Genomic DNA, 11,543 nt, shown 5'->3' with positions numbered 1-11,543 from the left:
CCTTTTCATTATGGCTGCATTCATCTCTCTGTGACAATTTAGAGTGCAAAGAAAGCAGACCTCAATAATTAACAGCTGACAAAGCAAGAGACTTCCTGTCTCGGAGCAGCAAGTTATGATTCCTTGCAAATAGCAAACTGGCAGTGTATATGAATTGAGGATTTGCAATCCAAGTAAAATTATTAAAAAGCATGTTTTAGAAGTTCTAGCTTCATTATAGGACTGCTTTACTCAAAAGAGCACTTATACGGTTCCATGCAGCAAGCCAGCAAACAATGCAGGGCTCTATAGCTTAAGGTCATAGAACTGACAAGAGAAAAACACAGCATATCTTGATCTGAAATGACCTGAATCAGTTGCCAACAAAAGCAAATGGTCCATCGTGTACACTAGTATTACATACCAACCCAATGTACCCATGTAATTAATTGGGGCTATGTTCCACACTGTGTATTTGCAAATGTATTCTTCATCAGGATTTCATGCATTGTTGGTACTGCAAAACAACTGTATGGGTTTGAGAGACACTTTCTTTTTTAGACCAGTGGATATAAAGCTTCCTTCTAATGCAACAGTAACACTTTTACTAGTATTAGACTACAAATCTGTTTAAATATCACAGCGACAAAACAAAGCAGCAAAGTTATTTCTAAAATAGTTTAATACTTTTTTTGTTTAATAATAATAAAAAAGTCTTCCATATACCATCTCTAAACTGAGCATGAATGCTGGAATCGAAAAGCAACCATGTTCTACTGAATATCATTTTGTCATTTGTATCCAGTGCCCCAAAAAACCACACGACAGAATTATTCAGGAACTCTGATCCCCTCCCAAGATCTAAACCAGTACCCTTGTGTATGAAAAGGTCCCCAACAAGCTGTGATATTTGTTTTTCTTACCAACTTTAATGCACCCTGGTCATTGGAAAACAATACACAATGTCAAATAAAAAATGGTAATTACTGATCTAGTGGGTACCACTCCTATTTAAAAGAAAGAAAAAAAAATAAAAGCTGGCATTATTTCAAAATCCAATACGCAGCAATAAACATTGCAGGCTTTTGTTGTGCTTGGGGCAAGAGGTGTCGCTCCAACAACTTATTTGAGCCTTGCGGTGCTCCATGGTTTCTCCTGGTAAAGACGGCTGGGAATAAGTCCTGGCATCGGATTAGCTCTCAAAGCAAATCAAGACCCATATAACGTGCAGCTCCTGCTGTCTATCAGCTATGTGCAACTACAAGAACATTGTCACTGTTCTGACATCCAGTAATGTTAACAGAAAGGAAACACGAAAACACAGTCTCTTCCGTGCTGCAGAAATGAGTCAGAATCCCCGACGTTGCAAAGCTGACGCGCCGTACATCACGCATGTGGAACCCCCAGTCCTCTACGCTCCGGCGAGGAATCAAAACTTGAGGCTGAAGCCGGGACCGGCAGCGGAGGCCCCCTGGTTTGTGGTGGTCAGGTGGAAACCCGTATCTTTCAAATCATCATCCCCCTGGAAAATAAGAGAAAGGAACAGCACGTGACTTAATGTGGAAATTAACATTAAAAAGAGAAGCCTCAGTGTTCGTGCTGAAAGCCATGTGTTTATACCCTGACCTTTCCTGGTCTTGCTGTGCCAATACAGAATCACTATGGGTTTGTAAATTGTCAGCACTTTGACACGCATTTTTGTATAACATTAAAACTGGAGGGGGGGGCGACTATGATCTATCAAACACTTCAGCCACCAGCTCCCCTAACGGTACCATCACAGTGACAGCACTCTTACCAGTTGGCTATAGCCCAGTCCCCCCTCAGGCGGCCGTGGACTGGTCCCTCGTTTCACCCTCTGCTGCTCGCTCTTGGCTGGCCAGGTGGGGAACATGGCTGGTTCAATGGGCAGGGGAGATTCCCGGAAATACTCGTGTTTCAGAGCCTCCTCTGCAGTGATCCTCTTGCTTGGGCAGTACGTCAGGAACCTCCTCAAAGGTAAAGAAAGGACTCAAGTCAAGTTATGCGGTTCTAACTGTTAAAAGCCTTATTCTTGTGCCCACACTAGTACTTATTGATTCAATACCCCCCCCCCCCCCCTCCCTAAAATAAGATTCATATCTCAGGGGTTCTATCCTGAGTAAATAAATACATTTGAAATTTGATTTCAAATAACTCAGTTGGCATCTTTCTTCCTCTATTTGTTACCATAGAATTGTTTGGTTCAAGGAATGATATTATTTTATTCTTTAAAAATCACCCAAAAATACCACTAACAAGCCAAACTGGCTTACAGTATTGCGCCTCCTATCCTGCCAACTTCTCCGACAAGCTAAAGGATGCTTCACCAAACAAGGAAGCATCTGTTAAGATCTCACGGAAAATCTCCCCTACTGCCAGCCTAAACACCGATTTAAATTCCAGACTTTACCCAGGAGAGTGAATTATTCTGGTCTGCGGTAAGCACTAAGGAAGCCAGACACACTCTCCATGCTTTCAGATGCAGGAGCCATGAAAGATTAGGCCAGATACCGCTCTGAACTGAATGAGAGTCACACCAGAGTGTGATATTCACAGCAGGAGCGTTACAGCGTCACTGCTGGAGACTTCAACACCATACTGTACAGACTCCCACACTATATAACAAAAACTGGTTACCAAGATAGTCAAAGCCAAGAAGACATAGCAATGAAAACTGCAGTTATTTCTTGAATTTTTTCAAAACCCTACCTCCTCTTTGTTAAATAATAACTTATTATACTATAAAGCTGATTGAAACATCTGAAATACATTTGCATCATATATAGGGTATGGATATTCTGGAAATAGGACACCCATGTTTCCTAAAGGTAAATATGAATTATACAAAAGCAATTGGTTTCAATTCATACACCGTTCTAAGCCGTGTAATGTTATAATTACCATGTTTAAAATATGAAATTTAAATTCATATTAGTCTGTGAAGAGACTTAACCCATTATAAAGCATTTATCAAGTTGCTGCCCAGTCCAGCATCTCCTTGGGTATTTAGGAATTGTATTAAGCTTGCCCGCACTTGTGATATTTGGCTCAGAGGCGCAGAAAGTTTGGAGATCACAGCGTTGATGTAACACAGCCCTGACGCTGATCTCTGCACATGTGGAACTGTCTATAAATCATTCTCACGTTTATGGTTGTGCCTCCAAAGAATCACTCAAGCTTCAAGAGTTAACACTGCAGTGATATCTGGCATTTCATCTGTGTGAAATAGATGTTGGGAGTCTCTCCAAACTCTGTAAGGTTATAATATTACAGCTATGAATTCTGGAAGGACCTGGCTGCAGACCAGACAATAAAGCTTCAAAAGTATCCGCTTGACAACTGGATGAGAAATTTTAAGACTCAATCATAAACACTAATGTGAAGACATGAAGAAATGGAGAAAGAAAGCAAACAAACACTATCCTACAGATCTCTGTTGATTAAAATATACCTACACTGTTTGTGACGCACAGTGTTTCCACTTACAAGTGTATATGCATGACGTTACCAAGTAGAAGAAACTCACTTGTTCATGAGGTCAAATCCCTGGTCAGACAGCAAAGCACCAAATCTCTTGCGGAGGTTGTTGTATGGATACTCTGTAAATGTCATTTTCTTCACCGCTGGCATCTCATTGTACCCAGGCCAGATCTTTTCACTGGGGCTTCCCAAATCCTAAAAGTTCAGACATTACTAGGCTCAGCCAATTTTCACACAGTCTTATAGTTCACCCATAAGATTTGATTGAGCAAATGAGTTATTAACACTGCCATCTAGTGGAGCAGAGTATCACTGCCTCTTCTGCAAGCAGATTTAAATTATTGTAGGCTTACTACTAATTTGTGCATCAATAGATATAGCACCAAAGATTTTCTTTATTTTTTATTAATGTTTTCACTGTTTCGGAATGCACTAGCAAATGTTTTAAAAATCCAACAGCTATCAACACTGCTCCTTAAGCTTTAAACACACTGCTGATCGATTTACTGTACAACAGCATAAAGATTAAATGATCAAAACTTTTAAAGAATACCTTGAAGATTTTGTTAATCTGGTCAATTTCGGATTTTCCAGGGAAAAGTGGCTTCTGGGTCAAAAGTTCTCCAAATATACATCCTACTGACCACATGTCTATTGCAGTTGAATATTCCTGTACAGAAAACAAAGGATTGGCATTAAGGCCGGAGAGTTGAAACACAGAAAATGCAGACGAGCAGTTAGGGGTTTAGTGATCTAGAGAAAGTATACAAGAAACTTGTGCCGCTACACAAACCAAAATCATAGCTAAAGTGCTGCACTGGAAACACAAGCCGTCAGTGTGAATGAATAAAACATCCTCACAGAGTGCTGATGCCCCAATAAAGCAGCGTTTTCAGCCTCTAAGTAGTCTATGATGTTACATGCCACGGATAAGACAAGGCTTTGTTTTCCCAACATTAAAAATGTAATTCTTGAAGAAATGAAGTGTTGTGCACATATGGATATGACAAACCTTGGCTCCCAGGAGCAGCTCGGGTGCTCTGTACCACAGAGTAACCACCACCGGGGTGTAGGGCTTCAGAGGAGAGCCGTACTCTCGAGCCAATCCAAAATCTCCAATCTAGAAAAACAAATTAAACTCAGATTACTGAAGGGAGCGAATACCTCCAGTTTCGGATGGTTGAGGGTGTCACCACTGTGCTGTAGGAGGTGCTTTCCAGAAGGTGCAATGGTCCAATTATTTTCCATGTCTCTTTGGAAAGCACGACTTAAAGCAACGTCAATTTGATCTCATTTACCTTCAATATCCCTTTGTGGCTCAGAAGCAGATTGGAGGTCTTAAGGTCCCGGTGAAGAATCCAGTTGTCATGAAGATGTCTGGTTCCACGCAAGAGCTGAATCATCAAGGTTTTCACCTCACCTTCAAGGTCAGAAAGAGGGGGTTGGTTTTGGGAAACCAGGGGTCTATGCTAGCCGAGGCAATGAAAAATATGCACACAAAAAAAAAATTAAAATCTTGGCTTTACCTGGTAAGAATGGCTGCTTCATGGTCTCCATCAAACTCTTCAGGTCATGCTCCACGTAATTCATAACTATATAGATCTTGTCCATGTTGCTGCCAACCACTATTTCCTTTAGGAGTCAAAATCGAAAATGTTACATTATGTTGTTTAGATCTGGCTTCTCTCATGGGAAAATCTTGACAATTATAAACTTCATCGTGCAAAATGATGATCTCAACTACTGTCCGCAGCTCGCTTTTCAAATGGATATTTACAGCAGTAATCAGGGACAGGAGCGCAGTGCATTTCAAACACAGGCTTTCTACTCACCCGAACAGTGACAATGTTGGGATGCTGAGCTTTCAGGATGGTGTTGATCTCTCTCAGAGAGGTGATTGGAAACCCTTCCTTTTCCTTCTCCATTTTCAATCGCTTTAGAGCCACAATCTCATCTGGTGAAACGCACACAGAGACATGCTGAATTAAAGGACTTTTGAACAATTTAAATCAAAGTGCTACATCTTGCTTTCCATAAATGTTAAAGTGGGGATAAGATCCTAGCTAAAGTATACCTGTCTTTTTATCCTTGGCTCTGTACACCACACCGTACGTCCCCTCTTCAATTCGGTTTAGACACTGGAATTCCTCCACACTGCGACAGCCCTTAAAATAGACAGAAAGCAGACCATTCATTTACAGGCAAGTCTGTTAAACTGAAGATTTTAATACATCTATGGAACATGTATCCCTGGAATTATAAACCCAAGTATACATGGGAGGGTTACTGTCAACATCCCATAGGAATTGATAGGATCATTGGCAATGCTCTGAAAGGATACCTGATATTTCAAAATCTTGAATGGTACTGCACTTTGAATCAAGCATTACTAGAAAGCCCCAAGCTGCTAATTTACAAACAATGTACTGGCATTGTAGAAAAATGAGACACCCGTATTTGCAGAAGCCTCCCCGTACGTCAGTCATCAGAAATCATTTCACTTCACGTAAAGTTTGAATGGAACTAGCAAATTAAACTGAAAATGCACCACATCCTATGTTCGTATGTATGTTTAATCCTAGCTACAGTGAACCACAAGGCAAGTTGGATCCCCTCCAGGTGGGGTCGCAGTCAGTACCTGAAGAGCAGGCAGATATTTTGGCAGCTCTTTCTTCAGCTCCACGGGAGACATGGGTGGGGATTCAGGGATATAGTTCCCTTCAGGAGTGTTTGAGCGTGAGTGGAGGCTGGGCTCTGCCTCCTCTTCTTCCTCGTCCTCCTCTTCTTCCTCCTCCTCCTCCTCCAAACTCTCCTCAGTATCATGGTCAAACCGCGACTCTGTCACTGAAGGGGGAAAAGGGAACAGAAAGATCTGAACACTGATGGGCACTGCTGCTCTAAATCAAGTGCATTAAATCAAAGGATCAGAATCATCCAATCACGTGAAGGATACTATATATGCTGCTAATAAAAATGAGATACTGGAGTATGACCAGGAAAAATGCAGAATGGTTGGGTTCAAATAGACTATTAAAATTAAAAACACAGCAAACCAGACACAGAACCAGCAGCAGCGAAGAGAGACGGACATACCGACTGGAATGTGGATCCCGTTCTCCCGCTCTTCCTCATACTCTTCCTCTGTCTGCTCTACTTCACTTACTTCATCTGGAAATCAGAAGAGGAAAGCTTGATCCTTTTCACATCAGAGACGTCACATACTTGCATATTGTGCCCACCCCCTCCCTCCCCACCCCCCTAGAGCTTCTGTATTGCTTACCTGCAGTCTGTTCAGACCCATCCTCTGAATTGGTTGCAGACTCTCCTCCCTCTCCCTCGCCCTCCGATTCGCTACTTGTGTCCTCCTCTTCTTCAGAACCCGTACCCGACCCTGGGGCAAAATTAAATAACCTGAACATTACATTACCACGCCAGCTTTTTATCCGAGTTACGGAAAAATAAAGGAATTCGATTGGCCGGTCAGTGTTACAGCAATATGTCTTATTTAAGAAATACGTTGATCCAGCAGTGGTGCAAAGAGGTGTATTGGCAGGCATAAGTAAAAAGCAAATCAAATGCTGTTGTGTGCAATGCTATGTAAACGGATGAAAACAGCTTATTGCACCTGTACTGCATCATTGTAACAAACGTCATGAATGGTTAAAGACAATCTACATGTATATAAAGTGCAGCCCCGTGGGGTTACCTGTGGATGATTCTGCTGTGCTGGTCTTTCTCTCGCTTTCACTCACGTCCTGCAGATCAGACAGCAGGTCCCTGTCCTCCTGCTTCTCCTCTCTCACTGCTGGAAAAGGAAAAGCACTTTCCTTATCATTATGAACTTTTAAGAGACTCTAAAAAAAAAAAGTCAAACGTGACACCACTGTGTCCTTGCTGGCTGGTTGACCAAGTAATAAAGTAGACAGGTATGAGGCAGAGTTTCTCCTAACTGAGTTTATGGTACATCAAGTTTGAGGTTCCATGTTAATAAGCTGCTCCTACCCATTCTGCTGCCCTCTCCCAGGTCCTGTCTCTCACGGTGCTGCCGACTTGGACTACGGCTCCGGTGACTCTGCTTCCCTTTCTCCCCATACTCATCCTTAGGGCCCCTGTGATGGGACGCTGCTGTGAAGACATGCAGCACCATGAGAAACCAAGGCAAAGACTTGGGAGAACTGACTCCTAATGTTTCTTTTTATAATATATGAGCACCATAGGGAACAATTTATTTTCTAATAGGTCTTCATATTGAGCTGGTCACAAGGATTAGATTACAGTGCAACCGACATAGATTTTTAAACATCCTGCAATGCAGAGAATTAAAACCAAAGACATGTATCTTAATAAATTGTCAATTATCTCTACTAATACTTATCTTAGATTTCAGACTGTTTCTAAGTTTTTCAGTTCATAGAGTTTGTACGGAATTTGGAAATAAAAAGGCATTCCGTTTTCTAGCTCCATGGTCTTGGAATAAACTTCAGGAAGAACTGAAACTTACTGTCTTGATCCCTTTATAGGAGTTCAAGCAAAACATTAACATCTATGTAGCCGAGACATGATTTTTGTTTTTTTAAATTGTTCCTTGTGATTTGATGAACTTCTTTGTATTGCTTGTGCTCATTTGAATGTGTTTTTTTCTTTTGTTTTATTATATGCCACTTTCTTGACCAGGTATCCCTTGAAGAAGAATTTAATCTCAACATGATTTTCTGGGACCATTTTAACTGAGGCTAAGGGAAAAACAGAACGAACTTGCTGAGCACTCACCTTCTCTCCTGGCCTCGCGCTCCTTGCGTCTCTCCTCGGCCCTCCTCTCACGCTCCACTTGCTCCCTCTGCTCTTTCTGCTGCTGCTCCCTCAGCTTCCTCTCTCGCTCCCTCTGCCGCTCCAGCTGCTCCAGGCGGTCCCTTAAAACAGGGGAAGAGGGCGGGAGCTTAACAGGATCTCTCCTTAAGCCCACCCAGACATTAATCTCAGGGAGCACAATTACTTGTTATGCCAGTGAGTTGCATTGCTAATTCACAATTTACACAACTACCATGCAAACAACAAAAACACTATGTATTATTTATGTATTTATGCTGAACAAGGGTACTCATTGTGGTAGAAAGCTAAACATTTTTTGATAGTAATGTAAAATGCCTAAAGCGCATGCGTAAATTAATCCAGGATACAGTCATTTAGTAATGTAAACATCTACTGCCTAGAACACTAAAAAAAGGACATTTCATTCTAGTCACCTGCTGTCACTGTTTTACACTTAATATTGTGTTTCTGTTTTGATAATGGTATATACCAGCACCCCTCCAAAAAGTGGCAACTTCCTCCACTTATTTTGCAAATAAATGATGTTCATAAGTTTACAAAGGGATATCTAAATATTTTGATATTTAGAAAAAGTCAACCAGTAAATGGTTAATGAGGCATTGGTATTGATGCTATTCACTGAGCAGGCATCTTTCTGATAAGATCTAATAATATTTTGATTTTTGTAACTTATGCTAACTAGGCAAAATAAATGAACTATCTAAGGGTGCCCTAGAATGACGTGACTGAATCTCACCTCTCTCTCCTAGAGTTCATCCTAGCCTGCTCTCTCCGCTTCTGCCTCTCCCATTCCCTCCTCGCCTTGTCCTGCTCTTCGCGTTGCCTCTTCCTTCGTTCATTTTCTCTCTCCTTCTCTTTTTCTTTATCCTTTGGCCGGGCATGTTTCACAGCTGACAAAAAACAGCATATATAAAAATCAACAACAGTGGCGAAATACAGTTTGTTTTCATTAAAAAAACACAGCAGTAACTGAACTGTGCATACAGGTATATGGGAATATGACCTCCTTGCATCTGGTTTACCTCCATCAGTGGAGTTACTGTGGTGCCTCTTCTTCTCCTTTCTTCTGTCCTCTTTCCTGTGGTGAGATTTCTCTTTTCTCAGTATTTGCTGTGGTGGTTTAATTGCCAGGGAATCATCTTCTTCCCCTCTTGGAAATGGATGGACAAAAAGTAAGTACAATCACTTGTGAAAACATATAGCTTTCACATTTATATAGGATTAAAACATATGCGGAGAAAGTAAAAAGCAAGATTGCTTTTTTTGTGCAGGATTCGTTATTATAAAAAAAAAGCCAAGAAGAATGAGCAAAGCTCAGCAAGAAGACGACAGCTTTATTCTCTCTACCTGTCTTCGGTAGACTCTTCCCGTACGTATGGGGAGTTACGGATTGTTATTTCCATTTTGTGATCCTGAAGCTCGCCTTCCTCCAATGTGTCCCGCTTAGAATTCCGCTCATCCGTCTGGGGAGAGAAACAAGGAACTAACTCACTGAATACAACAATGACAAAACAATGACAAAATCATCCTTATTTTCCTTATTTTCTAAACCCAGAACTAGCCCTGGCGAAACTTGAGTCCTGACAGGCAGTACAATATATATACATATATACACACAGTGAACACGTTTACATCATGAGCAACATCTGTATCTGACTGCAATTGGGACTTACAGCTTTCGGCCGTTTGGGATCTGTCTTTTCTTCTTGCTCTCTTCTACGTTTCTTTTCTTGGAGGATTTCATCCAACGTTTTCACTTTCCAAGTGTCCTTTTCGTCCCCCATCAGCACCAGCTCAGCGTAAACTGAAAAAAAGAGAGGCGGAAAAATCTAAATGACATTAAAATGACAACAGCTAAACATATTTATTTGTCATTATTATTTCAAAACAGCTGTTTTACTTCTAAAAATGACTAGTTTTCAACTACTGGGGGAATGGTTTGGTGGAGCAAATAACAGGCAGTCTGTCACTAACTGAAGAGACTGGAAGTTAAGTGTTGCCAATGATAAAAATGAGCCGTTTTCAAATGAAAAGCAAATCTACAGCACACATTTACAGTCAAGCGTTTTTGAACTCGGTTTTCCTTTTATGGCTATAGTATTTATCTGGATTATTGTCTTTGTGATAAACCTAGAAACATATAAACTTACCCCTCCCAGTACCCATTACAGTACATTTACCTGAACAAGGCTCGGTATCCTATCCATATTCAGTACCTTCATACTTTTTCACTGGTAAAATAAACACAGGTGTAAAAAAAAAAAAAAAAAATGCGAGCCCAGTAAGCAAACTTTTAAAAAAGAGCACACATGTGTATGAAACAGTATGGATCTGATATATACACTGTTTGGTTTTTACTTTGGTTTTTACTAAACTGCATGCGGTGTACATTTAGCCAGTATCACAGCTGCCTGCTTGTTTGCTTCCGCCTCACCATATTTATTTTAATAGAAAATGTAAAACAAACTTATGAATGAAACAATTCAGGGGTTCCAGTTACTGTGCAAGACCATGGCTGGATGAGAATTTTGGCTAAAGAGAAACTGAAGCATGGTGTATAGTAGTACATTGTAAAAATAATGCAAAATACACTATTTTAAACGTTTAAGAAATGTAGAATCCATTTCACACAGGTCAACAAAACCTTCTGACGACTGACTCACGGCTTTGCTCGCTGCGGAAGATTGTCTGTGCGCACCAACAACAAGGCCGCGTCTATTTTTTTTACAGTTTAATTGTGTATAAAATCAATACTAGTGAAGTTTTTAAAAAATCGTTGTGACGTAAAAACATCCCCGTTGTAGTTTGTTGTTTATTTATAGTATTTTTTAAATAATAATATTAATCAGGACTTATATAAATAAAACGAGAACACTAGATGTTGTTATGGTGGATCCCCGGTGCTTACCGCTCTCTATACTTGATGAGCTCAGCGATAATTCTCACTTAGCTTCATTAAACATTGTTTTATTACAGGTCTAGTCTTTAATTTTTACAAAACAGCATAAATTAGCTTAACCTCACCTGCACTATGCTCCACGCAGTTTGAACACCGTCGCAGGGAATTAAAATCCCTTTCCGCTCGAGAGGCGCGCTGAAATGACGTCGTCTTCTTCTTCTTCTGTTGTGTAAATCAGCCAAGTTTCTGTCGAAACTGATTGTCGCCACCTACTGTTTAGATTTGGCTATTAAAACTGCTGTGAACCTTTTAAAATCTCTGTATGTTAAATATT

The 11,543-nt window shown here is 40.6% G+C and overlaps 1 protein-coding gene across 9 annotated transcripts; it reads right to left on the bottom strand.

Moving 5' to 3' along the window:
* Positions 1 to 888: 888 nt before the first annotated feature.
* LOC117425622 (cyclin-dependent kinase 11B) lies at positions 889 to 11,454 on the bottom strand. Of its 9 annotated transcripts, none has more exons than XM_034905027.2 (21): positions 11,335 to 11,444; positions 10,491 to 10,541; positions 9,984 to 10,114; positions 9,658 to 9,773; positions 9,333 to 9,460; positions 9,047 to 9,200; positions 8,251 to 8,432; positions 7,483 to 7,605; positions 7,187 to 7,285; positions 6,761 to 6,871; positions 6,574 to 6,648; positions 6,119 to 6,324; positions 5,555 to 5,645; positions 5,313 to 5,434; positions 5,007 to 5,112; positions 4,779 to 4,900; positions 4,493 to 4,600; positions 4,034 to 4,150; positions 3,527 to 3,675; positions 1,778 to 1,970; positions 889 to 1,501 (listed from the first exon to the last, which is right to left on the bottom strand). In XM_034905027.2, exons 3-21 carry the CDS (start codon positions 10,092 to 10,094, stop codon positions 1,409 to 1,411), a joined length of 2,406 nt encoding a protein of 801 aa, XP_034760918.2. In that variant the 5' UTR covers positions 10,095 to 10,114; positions 10,491 to 10,541; positions 11,335 to 11,444; the 3' UTR covers positions 889 to 1,408. The 9 variants fall into 9 exon arrangements, with proteins under 9 accessions (XP_034760918.2, XP_034760920.2, XP_058857970.1 ...); XM_034905029.2 differs by having other exon boundaries at positions 1,778 to 1,967; XM_059001987.1 differs by having other exon boundaries at positions 7,483 to 7,602.
* Positions 11,455 to 11,543: the final 89 nt, after the last annotated feature.

Source organism: Acipenser ruthenus, chromosome 27 (genome assembly GCF_902713425.1).
Source record: "Acipenser ruthenus chromosome 27, fAciRut3.2 maternal haplotype, whole genome shotgun sequence".
NCBI lineage: Eukaryota > Metazoa > Chordata > Actinopteri > Acipenseriformes > Acipenseridae > Acipenser > Acipenser ruthenus.
Note: the sequence above shows the minus strand (reverse complement) of the source record. Positions and strands in the feature narration are given on the sequence as shown.

Excerpts from the sequence above, each read along its gene's own strand:
- LOC117425622 (XM_034905028.2), bottom strand. The coding sequence starts at position 10,094 with ATGGGGGACGAAAAGGACACTTGGAAAGTGAAAACGTTGGATGAAATC. Across the intron at positions 8,433-9,046 it reads ATGAACTCTAGGAGAGAGAG|GAGAGATCCTGTTAAGCTCC; the intron begins GTGAGATTCAGT and ends GGTGGGCTTAAG. Across the intron at positions 5,646-6,118 it reads AATATCTGCCTGCTCTTCAG|GGCTGTCGCAGTGTGGAGGA; the intron begins GTACTGACTGCG and ends GTCTATTTTAAG.